General features: G+C 41.5%; 1 protein-coding gene across 4 annotated transcripts in view; it reads left to right on the forward strand.

Moving 5' to 3' along the window:
* The window catches only part of LOC128689376 (organic cation transporter protein), a 108,628-nt gene extending 102,595 nt beyond the window's left edge, over nt 1-6,033 (forward strand). For 3 of the 4 annotated variants that reach the window (XM_070086188.1, XM_070086187.1, XM_053777583.2), the window contains 5 exons: nt 226-326; nt 1,858-2,117; nt 2,747-2,931; nt 3,232-3,395; nt 4,103-6,033. In XM_070086188.1, the coding sequence (XP_069942289.1) occupies nt 226-326; nt 1,858-2,117; nt 2,747-2,931; nt 3,232-3,395; nt 4,103-4,151 (759 nt within the window). In that variant the 3' untranslated portion in view covers nt 4,152-6,033. The remainder of the gene's footprint in view (nt 1-225; nt 327-1,857; nt 2,118-2,746; nt 2,932-3,231; nt 3,396-4,102) is intronic. The other variant, XR_008407153.2, reaches the window with a different exon arrangement.
* Nucleotides 6,034-18,230: the final 12,197 nt, after the last annotated feature.

The raw sequence follows: 18,230 nt of genomic DNA on the forward strand, positions 1-18,230 counted from the left end.
TTCTCTATTCTTTCAGAGTGGTTGTTTTGCATATTCTGAAATCACCTGTTTACTGTGATCTTATTGCATATATATATATATATATATATATACATATATTTATAATGTATATATATATATATATATATATATAGATATATATATATATATATATATGTATGTATACGGAAAAACAATTATTATTATTATTATTAAAATTTGTATTAAGACTGGATTTTCTTGCAGTCGACCATAGCTAAGGAGGCAGCCCGGAACGGCAACTGTGAAGCATTGACTTGTACACAGAAGATTTCTCACTGTTTAAGGAGGCTCCTTATACTCTTCAGGTGAGAACTTCGCACGCACACAGTTAATACCAACACACCCATCTTTCGCCTTTATACTTAGGACCACACTAACCTTATGCCGGTTGTGTGGCACTTGAAAATCTTCGCTCTAGGGTCATACAAGGATTCTGCTCTTTTTTTCAGTATTTGTGAAGGTATATTGTCTGGTCCCATTTTGGTTTAGTCAGCTCCTTTGGGAACTTCGTCATTTCTGCATTGTGTCGATATTTTCCGGTTCCCACCTGTCTATGTTTTACATAGCTCCTGTATTATTCTAAATATTCTCGAGAGACCACATGCATTTCGGTCATCCTTTGTCCTTGACAGAGACGTGAACATCATAAGGCTCTATTATGCTGATGTTTCACATAAAAGGAGCTTTCTTTCTCAATGTATAACTTTATAGCAACACAGCTCTCCTTGTGTGAAACGTCGGTGTACGAGTCTTCAGTTTTTTTATGTGACTGTCATCCATTTGTGGACCCCCTGTTCTCTTCTGCCTCCTTCCCGTTTCTTCAGATTTATTACTCGGTTCTTCACATTCATCTTCAGTCAGTTTCGCTCTATGTAGAGTTTTATCATGATAAAGATTTACACTGAGCGAAATATTGTGAGCTTAGAGTCTTGGTCTGTAAACCCTCTCCTTACTGGCCATCTTTTTTCATATATATTTATCTAAAGCAACTTTAGTTCTGTTTAAGCCCTTAATTCTACAACATTTTGTAAACTGTCAGCTTGGAAATATAAACACATATGCAGTATAATGTGATCCTTTATTGACAACGTTTCGCCCACACAGTGGGCTTTTTCAAGTCACAAACAGATCTGATGAATGGTTTTGAAAACCGACAAGTTGAAGAATTGAGACACTTATGCAACACATGGGAATCTTTATTGAAGAAACGTTTCGCCACACAGTGGCTTCATCAGTCCAATACAAAGTAGAAATGGGTAAGGAGAGTAGAAGTATGAGGTAATCAGTCCCTCAACCTGGATTCGATGTGTTCAGTCCATCGAACACATCCAGGTTGAGGGACTGATTACCTCATACTTCTACTCTCCTTACCCATTTCTACTTTGTATTGGGCTGATGAAGCCACTGTGTGGCGAAACGTTTCTTCAATAAAGATTCCCATGTGTTGCAAAAGTGTCTCAATTCTTCACAAACAGATCTACCTGGGGTGGAAGGTACGCGAGTTTTTATAGTTCTGAACCTGACTATAAATACTCGCGTACCTTCCACCCCAGGTAGATCTGTTTGTGACTTGAAAAAGCCCACTGTGTGGGCGAAACTTTGTCAATAAAGGATCACATTATACTGCATATGTGTTTATATTTCCATTGTGCCGGTATTTTCTGCCATTTATTTCCAAACTGTCAGCTTTTTTCTTAGCCTTACATATTTGTTCTTAGCTCTTCTCTTTATTCCGTGTTTTCTGTTCACTTTTCCTCCCATTCTTTCTTTCTTTGTCTAGAATTCTATTCATATTCATGTGTGTGTGTAGTTATAGTTGTCGAACTCCTCTTCCAGGACACCAAAACTTCGCCTCATTACCGTGGTGCTCTGCTTCAACTTCTTCATGGTGGCGGCCACCTTCTATGGGATGTCCCTGAATGCCATTAACTACAGCGTCGACCCCTTCCTGTACATGGTGGTGGGTGGACTGGTGGAGATGCCGGGATACACGCTCGTGGCACCTATCGTGGGCCGCCTAGGCCGGAAGTGGCCCAACATCGTCTGCTTCTTCATCAGTGGCACCGTCATCATGGCCCTTGCCTTCATTCCCCCAGGTAGTGGGTTTAGCGATGTTGTATGGCATTCAGCTTAGCACATTTTGCCTACGCACACTACACGCCTAGTACTTTGTTTACTCACCAAGTATACCTGGAGAGGGTTTCAGGGGTCAACGCCCCTGCAGCCCGGGCTGTGACCAGGCCTTATGGTGGATACCTTTCTAACATTGTTTACACATGCTTAACTGTGTCTGAGAGGATCTGAATTAGCTCCTAGGATCTCCCTGTTGATTATTTATTAACTATAGATGATGTCTTGAGTTTGTGTGGTACACATATACAATACATGTATGCACAGGGCTAGTAAAACTTATTGTGTAAAATGAAGAGGAGAGGGCCAGGAGCTGAGATGACACCTTCACAACACAATTAGTGAAGTACACAAACACTATTATTTTTTATTGTTATTAATGTTGTTTATAGTAACAGAATTAAGAATAGTTGTAACAGAAGGAGTAAAACTGGTAGTTGTATTGCTGTTGCGTTATTATCCACCATGACACCGTCACTTAAGTTGTGTCCACTGTCACATCTGGAACAGCTGCCTCACTACTAACACCTCACTATCAACACCTCACTACCAGCACCCCGCTACCAACACCTCAACACCAATACCTCATCCTCAGGTATCTATTGGCTGGTGATGACGCTAGCCATGGTGGGCAAAATGTGCATCAGCGCTGCCTTCCAGATCCTTTATCTCTACTGCATGGAGCTCTTCCCTACGGAGGTACGGCTGCAGGGCCTAGGCTTCACTACCATGGCCTCGAGATTAGGCTCCATGTTCTCCCCGTTCATCACGGACTACCTGGTAAGGTTCTTGTGAGGTTCCTCTGAGTTAGACTACCTGCTAAAATTCTTGCATGGTCTTGTAAGCCTACCTTATCAGGTTCTTGTGAAGTATTTCTTAGTTACACTACACTGCAAGGTTCTTGTATAGTCCCTTTGTCATGCTACTTGATCTTACTATTATTGTTAGTAGTAGTAATAGTGGTAGTAGCAGTTGTAGTAGTAGTAGTAGCGGTTGTGGTGGTAATAGCAATAACGGTAGTAGCAGTAGTACTATTATTCCCATTATTCTCTTCCTGTGGTTCTTTCCTCTTCTTTTCAGGGCCCGCTGTATCCTTCAGCACCATCGCTGACATTCGGGATAGCAGCCTTTCTGGCTGGCCTGTCCATGCTACCCCTGAGGGAGACCCTCGGGGCCAAGCTACCCGACACCATCTCAGATATAGAGACTCCTCGTCGCCATTCCTGTTACCGTCGTGAGAACAGGTATCACCATAATCCCACCTCACCGTCATCTATGGTGGGAGGTGCATTACGCCTTCACCACTATTAATGTAACTGGACAGGTATAAAGTGTACTAACACAGTGGACAATACAACACCAAATCAGTATGGTTCACTTTATTATAGCGACGCTTCTCTCATGCAGGAGCTGGAGTGACCAAAACATATAATTATATTTGGAGTGTTCAGTGACCACATTCCTCATCTCTACCATTATCATTTTTACTAAGGTCTGGGGGAAGCCAGTTGCTGACTCAGTTGAGTGTTTATTATTAATGACAAGAAACTGATGCCCAATCACCTCTCCTGCGACCAAAGCATAAACATAATTTTTATGATTAATTCAAAATAAGATTAAATTTATTTTCTCTCATGTGTTTTTACAGACTGTTATTCATCTATATAATAGTCAAAATAAGCAAGCCATTGATATACGCAAACTACATTGGTTGTAACCTACGTACATTTAATCAAAAATAACCAAAAAAGAAGTCAGTGTGACATTTTCGTCGAGGCACTTAAATTCACTGATTTCATTACTAATTTTTTCTGTATAACTGTGGAATCACATGCGTAGGGTGAATATGCTTTAGCAGAGTCAATAGCAAGAGTTCTTGAGTTATTTTCTGAGTGTTTTTCGGATGATATATTGATCCCAGGTGTAAACAAGCTTTTTCTCTGGTTTTCAGTTGTTCTGACACTGAGGATGAACTGGAGATGGCTAAGCTTCGCGCATAAGACGTGCATCCTATTGTACACAGTTCTGCCTTCACATCCTCTTGGTGAACAATCTCCAGAATAAACAGATACACTTCATATAGTGTACAACCGTTCATCATTAGAACAACTGCTGAACAATCTCCAGAATGTGCATCCTCTGGGTGAAATATTGGTGTGGTGATTCTGTGTGTATGGAAAGTAAATACAAGTCCCAGGAGTCACGTTGAAGGTGAAAATTATTGAGCAGTGTGAAATGTATTATGACTCAGAGATGAATAAATTCCTGAACCGGTGGTGAAAAAATATATGTTGTGGCAAAGTGTTTGAAAAATATATATTGCAACCTAGATGTGAATGAGAGCCTGGTGTTGTGAACCGTTGATGAACACGTTACTACCGTGAACCACTGTTAACATTTCTGAAATGATCTCTCGCAAAAAAAAAAAAGTTGAGGATAATGTGACTAATCTGTAGACAAGTTTTTGCTGTTTTGACCCAGTAAGATGGAACTCAGCAGTTTGTCCCAAGAGATGCTGGCATACTGGTAGAACGAACTTAGTAGGTTTCCACAGGTGCTGGGACATAAGCAGAAGCCTTTATAAATGAACTGAATTGGCTTCTGCAGGAGGCACTGGGACAAGAGAAATTTTGAATAAAGAAACTTAATAGGTTCTTGCAGGTGTTAGAGAAAAAGGTAGATTTTTCAAGGTCCTCATTAGGTTCCTACGAGAGATACTGGCACATAAGTAGAAGCCTTCAAGAAGGAACTTTATAGGTACTTGCACATGCCAGAACAACCAGACTGTGATAGCTATTTAGATTTGTGTGCTGCAGACAGCAATTATCTGGGTGATCAGGCGGTCAGTAGAAAAGCTGCACTTCAGGGTCAGGCTACCATGAGTACAACTCTTGGATATCAGCTGCAGGTAAGCAAAGAGACATTATCTAACGATACAATAACTCTGAAACATTATCCAGGCATTTAGTCAGTGACAAACATTAACCTGGGATATAGTGCTCTGTAGACTATCCCAGAATACAGTAATCAGTGGATGTACAACCATAAAGGTATTATTACCCAACGATCTATTACTCAAAATTTTCCAGATTATTCTTCAATGATGCATTATTTTCTCATTTAGATGACATGTATAGATGACATATAAATATATCCTGTGACAATAGTGTTGTGTATGGTGTATCATGTGAGAATGTGGTGTATCATGTGAGAATGTGGTGTATCATGTGAGAATGTGGTGTATCATGTGAGAATGTGGTGTATCATGTGAGAATGTGGTGTATCATGTGAGAATGTGGTGTATCATGTGAGAATGTGGTGTATCATGTGAGAATGTGGTGTATCATGTGAGAATGTGGTGTATCATGTGAGAATGTGGTGTATCATGTGAGAATGATGTGCATGTGGACGGTGTTTGTAGATTTATATTTTAAGTGATGTATACCAAAAAAAATATTTTGAGTTAAAAAAAATTATTATGTAGATTTTACAGTAACCTGATTTTAAAAAATAACTATTATAAAGACGTGGATTATTATTATTATTATTATTATTGTTGTTGTTGTTACAGAGCACTATACTCATAAGAGTCACCCAGCACCTGGGGAATGGAAGGCAAATTCGGTCCAAGGAAATAGAGAGGTAGCTCCAGCTTTCTGGATCAAGAACCCCTTCTCTTTGCAGAGGCAGAGATGTGTCAGTGTCCTGTGTCAGGTCCGGACGAGACCGCATGCCTTGATTCTGGTGAAGGGCTCTTGATCCTAAGAAATGGAGTTACCTTCCCTTGGGACAAACTTCATTACCTTCACTGCCCCAGATATTGTTTAACCTCTAAGGTTTAAAACTTCCCGATATACTACTAATAATAAAATACCCACTATTAATTTTTTTTTTTGTTTTGTTTTTTTGTTTATTGCCTCGGAGTAGCTATCAATGCTGTCAATGTCAGAGGATCTCACTTTTAAAGACTACAATATTTTGTCAATCGCATCTGCTAGAAAAATGACAGGATGGATAATGAGAACCTTCAAAACTAGGGAGGCCAAGCCCATGATGACACTCTTCAGGTCCCTTGTTCTATCTAGGCTGGAATATTGCTGCACACTAACAGCACCTTTCAAGGCAGGTGAAACTGCTGACCTAGAAAATGAACAGAGAACCTCCATGGCACGCATAACGGAGATAAAACACCTCGATTACTGGGAACACTTGAAGTTCCTCAACCTGTACTCCCTAGAACGCAGGCGGGGGAGATACGTAATTAGAAAATCCTAGAGAGATTAGTACCAAACTTGCACACAAAAATCACTCCCTATGAAAGCAAAAGACTCGGCAGACAATGCAACTTACCCCAATGAAAAACAAGAGAGCCACTAGCACGGTAAGAGACAATGCAATAAGTGTCAGGAGCCCAAGACTGTTCAACTGCCTCCCAGCATACATCAGGGGGATTACCAATAGACCCTTGGCTATCTTCAAGCAGGCACTGGACAGGTACCTAAACCCAGTACTTGACCAGGCGGGCTGTGGTTTGTACGTCGGGTGGCGTGTGGCCAACAGTAACAACCTGCCTGATCAGGCCCTGATCCACCATGAGGCCTGGTCACAGACCGGACCGCGGGAGCGTTGACCCCCGAAACCCCTCCAGGTATACACTTTTCAAATTGTTGGTTAATTGGATTTAAAGCCTATTAATTGACTACACTGGGGTTACCTGTTCACCGCCAGTTAAGAATACTTTAGTCCCTACTATAAACATCAAAATAAACTGCATGAGTATATGTATATATATATATATATATATATATATATATATATATATATATATATATATATATATATATATATATATATATATATATATATATATATATATATATATATATGTCGTGCCGAATAGGCAGAACTTGCGATCTTGGCTTAAATAGCAACGCTCATCTTGCCATATAGGACAAGTGAAAATTTGTGTATGCAATAATTTCGGCAAAATCATTCTGAACCTAACGAAAAAAATATATTTCACTGTGTTTGTTTAGTAAGTATTAAATTATTGTAAACAAATCTAAAATATATTTAGTTGGGTTAGGCTAAAATAAATTGTTTTTGTTATAATAAGGTTAGGTAAGTTTTTTAAGTTCCTTTTGGTGCAAAATTATAAATTTTTACATCAACATTAATGAAAAAAATATATCTTTAAACGTATAAGAGAAAATTTTAGAAAGAACTTAATTTTAAATGAGTTCTTGCTAATTGACCAGTTTTACATATTCGGCACGACATATATATACATATAATATATATATATATATATATATATATATATATATATATATATATATATATATATATATATATATATATATATATATATATATATATATATATAATATATATATGTACACACATATATATATATAATATATATATACATATATATATATATATATATATATATATATATATATATATATATATATATATATATATATATATATATATATGTATATATATATATATATATATATATATATATATATATATATATATATATATATATTATATATATATATATTATATATATATATATATATATATATATATATATATATATATATATACATATATATATATATATTATATATATATATGTGTCTTACCTAACAACCTGTCGGTATTTTATACCAATTTAATGTTCATTCCCCTCTTTGCCTCCAAGGACAAAGTTCTTTGTCTCCAGACTCCTAAGTGCACCGCTCACCCTTTTCCCCTCATCAATTCTATGATTCACTCATCTTTCATAGACCCATCCGCTGACACGTCCACTCCCAAATATCTGAATACATTCACCTCCTCCATACTCTCTCCCTCCAATCTGATATCCAATCTTTCATCACCTAATCTTTTTGTTATCCTCATAAACTTACTCTTTCCTGTATTCACTTTTAATTTTCTTCTTTTGCATACCCTACCAAATTCATCCACCAACCTCTGCAACTTCTCTTCAGAATCTCCCAAGAGCACAGTGTCATCAGCAAAAAGCAACTGTGACAACTCCCACTTTGTGTGACTCTTTATCTTTTAACTCCTCGCCTCTTGCCAAGACCCTCGCATTTACTCCTCTTACAACCCCATCTATAAATACAGGTCTCCCTCAACATTCACGTTTTCAGCTTTCGCGGGCTTCACACATTCGTGAATTCCCAACCGCCAAATTCCCAGCCGCCAAATCATATTCAAGTTTCCCCGCCACCTGCGCGAGTCCCTACTACCCTCCCACCGACCCCCGCAACTGGCAGCCAGCCCTCCCACCACTGTGTGGTGAGTGTTTTGTTTGTTCATTATTTGCTATTAAACTACAGTATAAATAATGCAAACCCATTCATGACTGCATATTGGAATGGCTATTCGGACAGGTATTAGACGGTGACATCATGTGTTTACTCTTGAACACAGCAAAGAATCAAACATTTCTGCTACTGCTAATAATAACAATAGTAATAATAATAATAATAATAATAATAATAATAATAATAATAATAATAAATACGATATAATTGAAGGAAGTTGTACAAAAATACGAGGGAGTGGTTGACACATCGCCAGTGTGGCTTTGTTTATGCTGGAGTGAGCATTAGTCTCCGTGCTCTTCCAAACATTTCACAATAATTCATTGTTTGGTTCTTGTAGATTGAGTGCGACTGGAGTGGTAGAGGCAGTGGTTGAGGCAGTGGTTGAGGCAGCTGTTGAGGCAGCTGTTGAGGCAGCTGTTGAGGCAGCAACTGAGGCAGTGGTTGAGGCAGCTGTTGAGGCTGCTGTTGAGGCAGCGATTGAGGCAGTGGTTGAGGCAGCTGTTGAGGCAGCGATTGAGGCAGTGGGTGAGGCAGCTGTTGAGGCTGCTGTTGAGGCAGCGATTGAGGCAGTGGTTGAGGCAGCTGTTGAGGCAGCGATTGAGGCAGTGGTTGAGGCAGCTGTTGAGGCAGCGATTGAGGCAGTGGGTGAGGCAGCTGTTGAGGCAGCGATTGAGGCAGTGGTTGAGGCAGCTGTTGAGGCAGCGATTGAGGCAGTGGGTGAGGCAGCTGTTGAGGCAGCGATTGAGGCAGTGGTTGAGGCAGCGATTGAGGCAGTGGTTGAGGCAGCGATTGAGGCAGTGGGTGAGGCTGCTGTTGAGGCAGTGATTGAGGCAGTGGTTGAGGCAGCGATTGAGGCAGTGGGTGAGGCTGCTGTTGAGGCAGCGATTGAGGCAGTGGTTGAGGCAGCTGTTGAGGCAGCAATTGAGGCAGCTGTTGAGGCAGCAATTGAGGCAGCTGTTGAGGCAGCGATTGAGGCAGTGGGTGAGACAGCTATTGAGGCAGCGATTGAGGCAGCTGTTGAGGCAGCGATTGAGGCAGTGGTTGAAGCAGCTGTTGAGGCAGTGGGTGAGGCAGCGATTGAGGCAGTGGGTGAGGCTGCTGTTGAGGCAGCGATTGAGGCAGTGGTTGAGGCAGCTGTTGAGGCAGTGGGTGAGGCAGCGATTGAGGCAGTGGGTGAGGCTGCTGTTGAGGCAGCGATTGAGGCAGTGGTTGAGGCAGCTGTTGAGGCAGCAATTGAGGCAGCTGTTGAGGCAGCGATTGAGGCAGCTGTTGAGGCAGCGATTGAGGCAGTGGGTGAGACAGCGATTGAGGCAGTGGGTGAGACAGCTATTGAGGCAGCGATTGAGGCAGTGGGTGAGGCAGCTGTTGAGGCAGCGATTGAGGCAGTGGTTGAGGCAGTGGGTGAGGCAGCTGTTGAGGCAGCGATTGAGGCAGTGGTTGAGGCAGCGGTTGAGGCAGTGGTATTTAATAACATACATGTTATTAATAATAATAATACATGTTATTAATAATATGTACTATTATTATTTATAACATATATGTTATTAAATACCACTGCCTCAACTGCTGAATTATTGCGAAATGTTTGGAAGAGCACAGAGACTAATGCTTACTCCAACATAAACAAAGCCACACTGACGATGTGTCAACCACTCCCTCGTATTTTTGTACAATTTCCTTCTTCAATTATATCGTATTATTATTATTATTATTATTATTATTATTATTATTATTATTATTATTATTATTATTATTATTATTACTATTGTTATTATTAGCAGTAGCAGAAATGCTTGATTCTTTGCTGTGTTCAAGAGTAAACACATGATGTCACCGTCTAATACCTGTCCGAATAGCCATTCCAATATGCAGTCATGAATGGGTTTGCATTATTTATACTGTAGTTTAATAGCAAATAATGAACAAAAAAAACACTCACCACACTGAGTGGTGGGAGGGCTGGCTGCCAGTTGCGGAGGTCGGAGGGAGGGTAGTAGGGACTCGCAGTGGTTGAGGAAGTGGTGGAGGCATTGGTGGAGGCAATGGCGGAGTCTGTGGTATTTAATAACATACATGTTATTAAAGCATAACATGTATATTTTTAGTACAGTTTATGACGTTTTCATGTATTTTATGGTTGTTCACGGTTCAACAAGTTAAGGAAGCAGTATTGTATTATATTTCCCTACAATATATTGGGGCACCAAACATTCACGGGTTTTCAACATTCATGAGGCTCTTGATCCCCTAACCCTCGCGAATGTTGAGGGAGACCTGTATATTAAACAACCACGGTGACATCACACATCCTTGTCTAAGGCCTACTTTTACTGGGAAATAATCTCCCTCTTTCCTACATACACTAACTTGAGCCTCACTATTCTCGTAAAAACTCTTCACTGCTTTCAGTAACCTACCTCCTACACCATACACCTGCAACATCTGCCACATTGCCCCCCTATCCACCCTGTCATATGCCTTTTCCAAATCCGTAAATGCCACAAAAACCTCTTTAGCCTTATCTAAATACTGTTCACTTATATGTTTCACTGTAAACACCTGGTCCACACACCCCCTACCTTTCCTAAAGCCTCCTTGTTCATCTGCTATCCTATTCTCTGTCTTACTCTTAATTCTTTCAATAATAACTCTACCATACACTTTACCAGGTATACTCAACAGACTTATCCCCCTATAATTTTTGAACTCTCTTTTGTCCCCTTTGCCTTTATACAAAGGAACTATGCATGCTCTCTGCCAATCCCTAGGTACCTTACTCTCTTCCATACATTTATTAAATAATAGCACCAACCACTCCAAAACTATATCCCCACCTGCTTTTAACATTTCTATCTTTATCCCATCAATTCCAGTTGCCTTACCCCCTTTCGTTTTACCTACTGCCTCACGAACTTCCCCCACACTCAGAACTAGCTCTTCCTCACTCCTACAAGATGTTATTCCTCCTTGCCCTATACACGAAATCACAGCTTCCCTATCTTCATCAACATTTAACAATTCCTCAAAATATTCCTTCCATCTTCCCAATACCTCTAACACTCCATTTAATAACTCTCCTCTCCTATTTTTAACTGACAAATCCATTTGTTCTCTAGGCTTCCTTAACTTGTTAATCTCACTCCAAAACTTTTTCTTATTTTCAATAAAATTTGTTGATAACATCTCACCCACTCTCTCATTTGCTCTCTTTTTACATTGCTTCACCACTCTCTTAACCTCTCTCTTTTTCTCCATATACTCTTCCCTCCTTGCATCACTTCTACTTTGTAAAAACTTCTCATATGCTAACTTTTTCTCCCTTACTACTCTCTTTACATCATCATTCCACCAATCGCTCCTCTTCCCTCTCGTACCCACTTTCCTGTAACCACAAACTTCTGCTGAACACTCTAACACTACATTTTTAAACCTACCCCATACCTCTTCGACCCCCTTGCCTATGCTCTCATTAGCCCATCTATCCTCCAATAGCTGTTTATATCTTACCCTAACTGCCTCCTCTTTTAGTTTATAAACCTTCACCTCTCTCTTCCCTGATGCTTCTATTCTCCCTGTATCCCATCTACCTTTTACTTTCAGTGTAGCTACAACTAAAAAGTGATCTGATATATCTGTGGCCCCTCTATAAACATGTACATCCTGAAGTCTACTCAACAGTCTTTTATCTGCCAATACATAATCCAACAAACTACTGTCATTTCGCCCTACATCATATCTTGTATACTTATTTATCCTCTTTTTCTTAAAATATGTATTACCTATAACTAAACCCCTTTCTATACAAAGTTCAATCAAAGGGCTCCCATTATCACTTACACCTGGCACCCCAAACTTACCTACCACACCCTCTCTAAAAGTTTCTCCTACTTTAGCATTCAGGTCCCCTACCACAATATATATATATATATATATATATATATATATATATATATATATATATATATATATATATATATATATATATATATATATATATATATATATATATATATATATATATATCCTCCCCTTCTTTGAATCGAAGCTAATGAATGTACTCTACAGTAATAATAATAGTAATATCAGCGTGGGTAGATGTGAGGAAGCTAAGCGAGGCTCGGCCATATATTCAGCTTCACAATTGATTCTCATTCTGTTCACCTTCGTCAAACTATCAAGAAATGTCGGTACCGAAAATCACTCACAACAAAGCAAAAGACTTGGCAGACGATGCAACATCCCCCCAATGAAAAGCAGGGGTGTCACTAGCACGTTAAGAGACCATACAATAAGTGTCAGGGGCCCGAGACTGTTCAATTGCCTCCCAGCATACATAAGGGGGATTACCAACAGACCCCTGGCAGTCTTCAAGCTGGCACTGGACAAGCACCTAAAGTCGGTTCCTGACCAGCCGGGCTGTGGCTCGTACGTTGGTTTGCGTGCAGCCAGCAGTAACAGCCTGGTTGATCAGGCTCTGATCCACCAGGAGGCCTGGTCACAGACCGGGCCGCGGGGGCGTTGACCCCCGGAACTCTCTCCAGGTAAACTGACAAGGCAGATTAGATGCAATGGAGATTCCCCATTCCCCTATTAGCGACCTCGTTTCGCCCATACAATGGTCTTTATTGCATCAGTGACTCGATAAGCCCTCTGTGGAGGAAACGTCGTCGTTAATGTAAGCCTCCACTGTATCTAAATGTCATAATCCACTAACCTTAGTCAAGATAATCATTGTTCGAATTGTGTTTTTCATCTTTCCCTCCTTACCTTCCATCCGTCCCAACGTTTCGCTCAATCGAGTGACCCTCAAGGGAGGTTCCTTGATGCTGGCGAGGGGCTTTTAATCTAGGGAATTGGATCTGCGCTCCAGTTCCCTAAATTGAGCCTGAATGCCTTCCATTCCATCCCCCACATGCGCTGTATAGTCCAATGGGTTTAGCGCTCCCCCATGATTTTAATAATCGACAGAGTGCAGTTGACACGTCCCTCAAGGCGGACCAGTGACACTTGACGCCAGTTAGAAAAAATACACCTTTTTTGACAGTTAATAAATATTTAACTGTTTTTTTTTACTACATGTATGATATTGATCAAAAACATTACTTCATTTAGGCAAGCTTACATTTTATTGGCTTTTGATCCAAGTATTTGGGAGTATCCTCCCTCTCCCCGGATCGAATTCGAGTGTTGCAAATTCTCCAGTTGCTGTATGACCCTTGCGGGTTCAGCGCTTCTCTTGAATGTGACAAAATTTAATTTTAACAATGATGGTAAGTGTTACGTCTTTGATGTCGTAACTTGAACGAAATTATCCTGGCTAAAACTCGCCTATATAAAAATATATAATATTGTTAATAACTTATATACAACTTACAATCTACTCCAAAAAAACCACCACACTCCGGTTCACATTAACTCACTAGCACACTGCTAGTAGTAAGTTAAAATAAATCATCAGGGAGGCACCATGACATACCCCCCCCCCCCCCGTCTTCAATTCTGTCTGGTAGACTAATTACCAGCAGGCAAAACACCATACAGTACTCGCATAAACAGGCCTCTGCATACTAGGGCCTTACAGGTAAACATGAGAGCAATAAAGTAACATATGGTATACTTACAAAGAAAAACACCATCCCCATTCAACACATACCGTGATGTATTAGGACATACTGCAAGTGCTGTGCTCCACCGACTGACACTCGCCACACCTCATCTGCTCCTGTCCACTCCGGCGGGGAATAATACGCGTTTGGATTCAGTACAAACCCGGAACTATGTTATATAAAATATTTTTTCTGCATGTCACTGCGTAACAGTAAGTATTTTAGAGGCTCCGTTGAGTTGGGCAGCAAATTATAAGTGAACAGTATTGATTGGTTTGCATAATTCTGTTATTGGCTTAAATGCTGACACGTATGATGTATGATACGTGTTCAGCATTTTGCTGTCTTTATTGACACGACACTTCGCCTACTCAGCAGGCTTCTACAGTCGAAATACAGAGACAGCAGAATTCGCGATGCAGGTATGAGGTGACCAGTCCCTCCGAGGTTTTCTGCCAGGCTTGTCTGGTGCTTACCTGGTCACCCAGGCTGTTGCTCCAAGTGGCTCGCTGACTCGCCTATCCATCACAGCCTGATTGGTATAGTTTCCTTACATCTGTTGCTCCTGTTCACTTAGCGTGAAGCAGGTACAGAGCCTGGGGGGAATGGAAGATATCCCGGCTTGGTTCATGGAGCGGAGTGGAGCGCAAGTCCAATTCCTTAGATCAAGAGCCCCCTCACCTGCATCAAGGAATCTTGACGGGGCTTAGTCGCCTATTGTGGGTCGTATCCTGGGCGAAAAATTTCCAGGTTTGCTCCCATAGTTGGAGGAGTCGTATGTACGTCTCTTTACCCCATCAATTCTTAGTCATCTAACTAAAAGAACGTGGATGTTAGTAGATAGTTGTGGTAGCATCTAGGAATGGTGGTGCTAGTATACCTTGGAGGTGGACTCGGGAATGAGCTGAGGTAATGATAATCATGAAATATGAATAGATAGATGATAACCTTAACCTGTAAATCTAGGTCTTGATGACAATTTAAAGGTTGGAATGCCTTGACGGTGATGAAGGGCTCCTGATCCAAGAAATAACAGCTATCCCTTCCCTTCCTAGAATCAAATCTGTTTACCTCCCATTCCCCAGGAGCTATGACCTACGGATTTAGTGCTTTCCCCTGAATATAATTGGCCATACTCGTCTTACTCATGGATATCTCATGGAGAGGCGCCCTGCTCCTCTCTGTGAGAACTGTCAGGTTCCATTATTAGTCAGCCACATTCTGACTGCCCACTTTATCAACGAGCACGCAGAATTTACCTCCGTCGTCGTCTTCGCTCTGCTGCTCTCTCTTTACCTTCCCTTCTCGCTGATGGACCCACCTTTCATCCGGACTCTCTCATTGACTTTTTGACAACTGACTTACTTCACAAACTCTGATACCTTCAGCCCTTTCTACCTCAATCTCTTGCTACCCTCTACCCCCGCACTATCCCCTGCCCCGCTGTTTTCTGTAACTTACTGATCATCCCTCCTCCCTTCTGCCACCCAATACCCTCGCTTCCTTCCCTACCCTGCAGCGCTGTATAGCCCTTGTGGCTTAGCGCTTCTTTTTGATTATAATAATAATGAAAATAACCTGGTGGCTAAAGCTCTCGCTTCACGCACGGAGGGCCCGGGTTCGATTCCCGGCGGGATGAAAACATATCAACGTGTTTCCTTACACTTGTTGTCAAGTTCACCTAACAGCAAATAGGTACCTGGGCGTTAGTCGGCTGGTGTAGATCGCATCCTGGGGGATAAGATTGAGGACCCCAATGGAAATAAGTTAGACAGTCCTCGATGACGCACTGACTCTTGGGTTATCCTGGGTGGCTAACCCTCCAGGGTGTGTGTGTGTGTGTGTGTGTATATATATATATATATATATATATATATATATATATATATATATATATATATATATATATATATATATATATATATATATATATATATATAGACGAAGGGCAGTGGAACCAAGCTACACTTCCAGTCAGATTGGGAGGCATTGGTGTCCGCAAGTCACCACAGATTGCGCTACCTGCTTTTCTGTCCTCATGCATTGCATCCAGAGGGCTTGTAGCAGTGGATCTCCCTGAACATCTTAGGGACAAGATTGGAGTCCAGGACCAAAAGTTCATTGACGCAGCCATGATGTGGGATAATCTAACGGGCTCTGAAACCAGACCTGCTCTCCCCAATAAGTACAAACAATCGCACTGGGATGGTCTAATAGTGGAAAATATAGCCTCAACAATACTTCAGAGTGTGTCAGGGAAGGACAGAGCCCGCCTCCTGGCAGTGAGAGCCCCTCATGCAGGGGACTTTCTGTTGGCTGTTCCCAACTCTAGCCTTGGCACACGCCTTGACCCACAGACCATACGCAGTGGTGTTGCCCTTCGACTTGCCGCCCCTATTCTCGTCGAACACAGGTGTATTTGTGGCAGTGAAGCAGTAGACCGATTCGGGTACCATGGTCTTATGTGCCGTAAATCCGAGGGAAAGATTGCAAGACATGAGGAGGTTAATAACATTTTCAAGAGGATCCTCACAACAGCCGGATGCCCAGAAGTAAGGGAGCCACTCCAGCTATGCAGATCTGATGGCAGCCAGAAGCGTCCAGATGGTATCACCCTTCAAGCCTGGACAGACGGGAAGCAGGTGGTGTGGGACTATACATGTGCATCTACCTTGGCTGATACCTATCTCCAATACCCCAGGGAGGAAGGAGGGGCAGATGCCAGCCTCAGGAAGTCCCAAAAAGTCTAGAAAATATGGAGATATTGGCCATCATTATATGTTTATTCCCATAGGCTCAGAGGCCCTTGGCTCATGGGAAAAGAATGCATCTAAATTCCTTAAGGAGCTGGGGAAAAGACTCATCAGGGCAACTAGGGATCCCAGGGCAACCAGTTTTCTGTTCCAGCGGCTCAGTGCAGCTGTTCAAAGGTGTAATGCCTGCTGTATTTTGGGCAGGCACCCCAGTTCTGAAGAGCTGGATGAGATTTTCGCCTTATAATCGGTGACACACACGTAACAACATGTACTGTATATGCCACCTTTATATCAACAATGTATCTCTTAAATCTTCTGTACCATATTATGTAATAAAATATTCCTATTGGTAAAAAAAGAATGAAAAGATGGGCTGGTAGGGGAAGTGGAATATTCAAATGGCTTCATTAAGAAATCCAAATATTCTTCCTTGAAGCCTTTTTATCTACTTCTCCGAGGCTATGGGTCTCACAATTTACACCAGAGGTGGACTCCAGAGATCTCAAAGAGATAGTAAATCCAGTATTCGGTGCATCTGCATCAATTCTTCTCACAGAGTTAACAACTTTCGTCAACAACTGCCTGGCTGGGCGAATCCCAGAAGAAATTAAACCTTTCTTTTTTTGGAGCCTCACTATGTGCATTGAAGAAGAAGGATGGGGGAATCAGACCCATTGCTGTTGGTAACACTCTTCGCCGTCTCGTTGCCAAAACAGCAGTAAGAAACATTCGCCTAGAAGCTGCCAGTCTACTCCAGCCATACCAACTGGGCTTTGGGGTCCTTCAAGGTAGTGAAGCCGCAGCTCATGCCGCAAGGGCCTACATCAGGGACCTACCAGAAGACAAGGCCGTAGTTAAACTTAATTTTAGAAATGCCTTTAATATGGTGAAGAGAGATGCTGTCTTGCCAACTGTTCGGGATCGGTTCCCTAGTCTTTTTCCTTTCATTTCAGCCGGCTACAACAAACCCTCAATTCTTTTGTTTGGAGAACATGAAATTCTCTCATCAGAGGGTGTTCAGCAGGGTGACCCACTCGCTCCACTTCTCTTCTGCTTGGCAGTAAGAGAACTAACTTCCAGCCTATGCAGCGAGCTCAACATCTGGTACCTGGATGATGGCACTTTGGCAGGTACTGAAGAGTCCCTGGTAGGGGGCCGACAACTTGTGAAAACACAGGGAGAAGACTTGAGACTCATCCGCAATCCCTCCAAGTGCGAAATCATCACAGCAAACCAGGAAATAATCAATGCTGTGGAAAGAATCCTCACAGAAGTCTCTACTACCACTCTGTCCAACAGTACCCTCTTGGGAGCACCATTGGGTCACCAGGCCATCGACACTGTCCTCAAGGACAAATTGAATGACC

Source organism: Cherax quadricarinatus, chromosome 18 (assembly GCF_038502225.1).
Source record: "Cherax quadricarinatus isolate ZL_2023a chromosome 18, ASM3850222v1, whole genome shotgun sequence".
In the NCBI taxonomy this organism is placed as follows: domain Eukaryota; kingdom Metazoa; phylum Arthropoda; class Malacostraca; order Decapoda; family Parastacidae; genus Cherax; species Cherax quadricarinatus.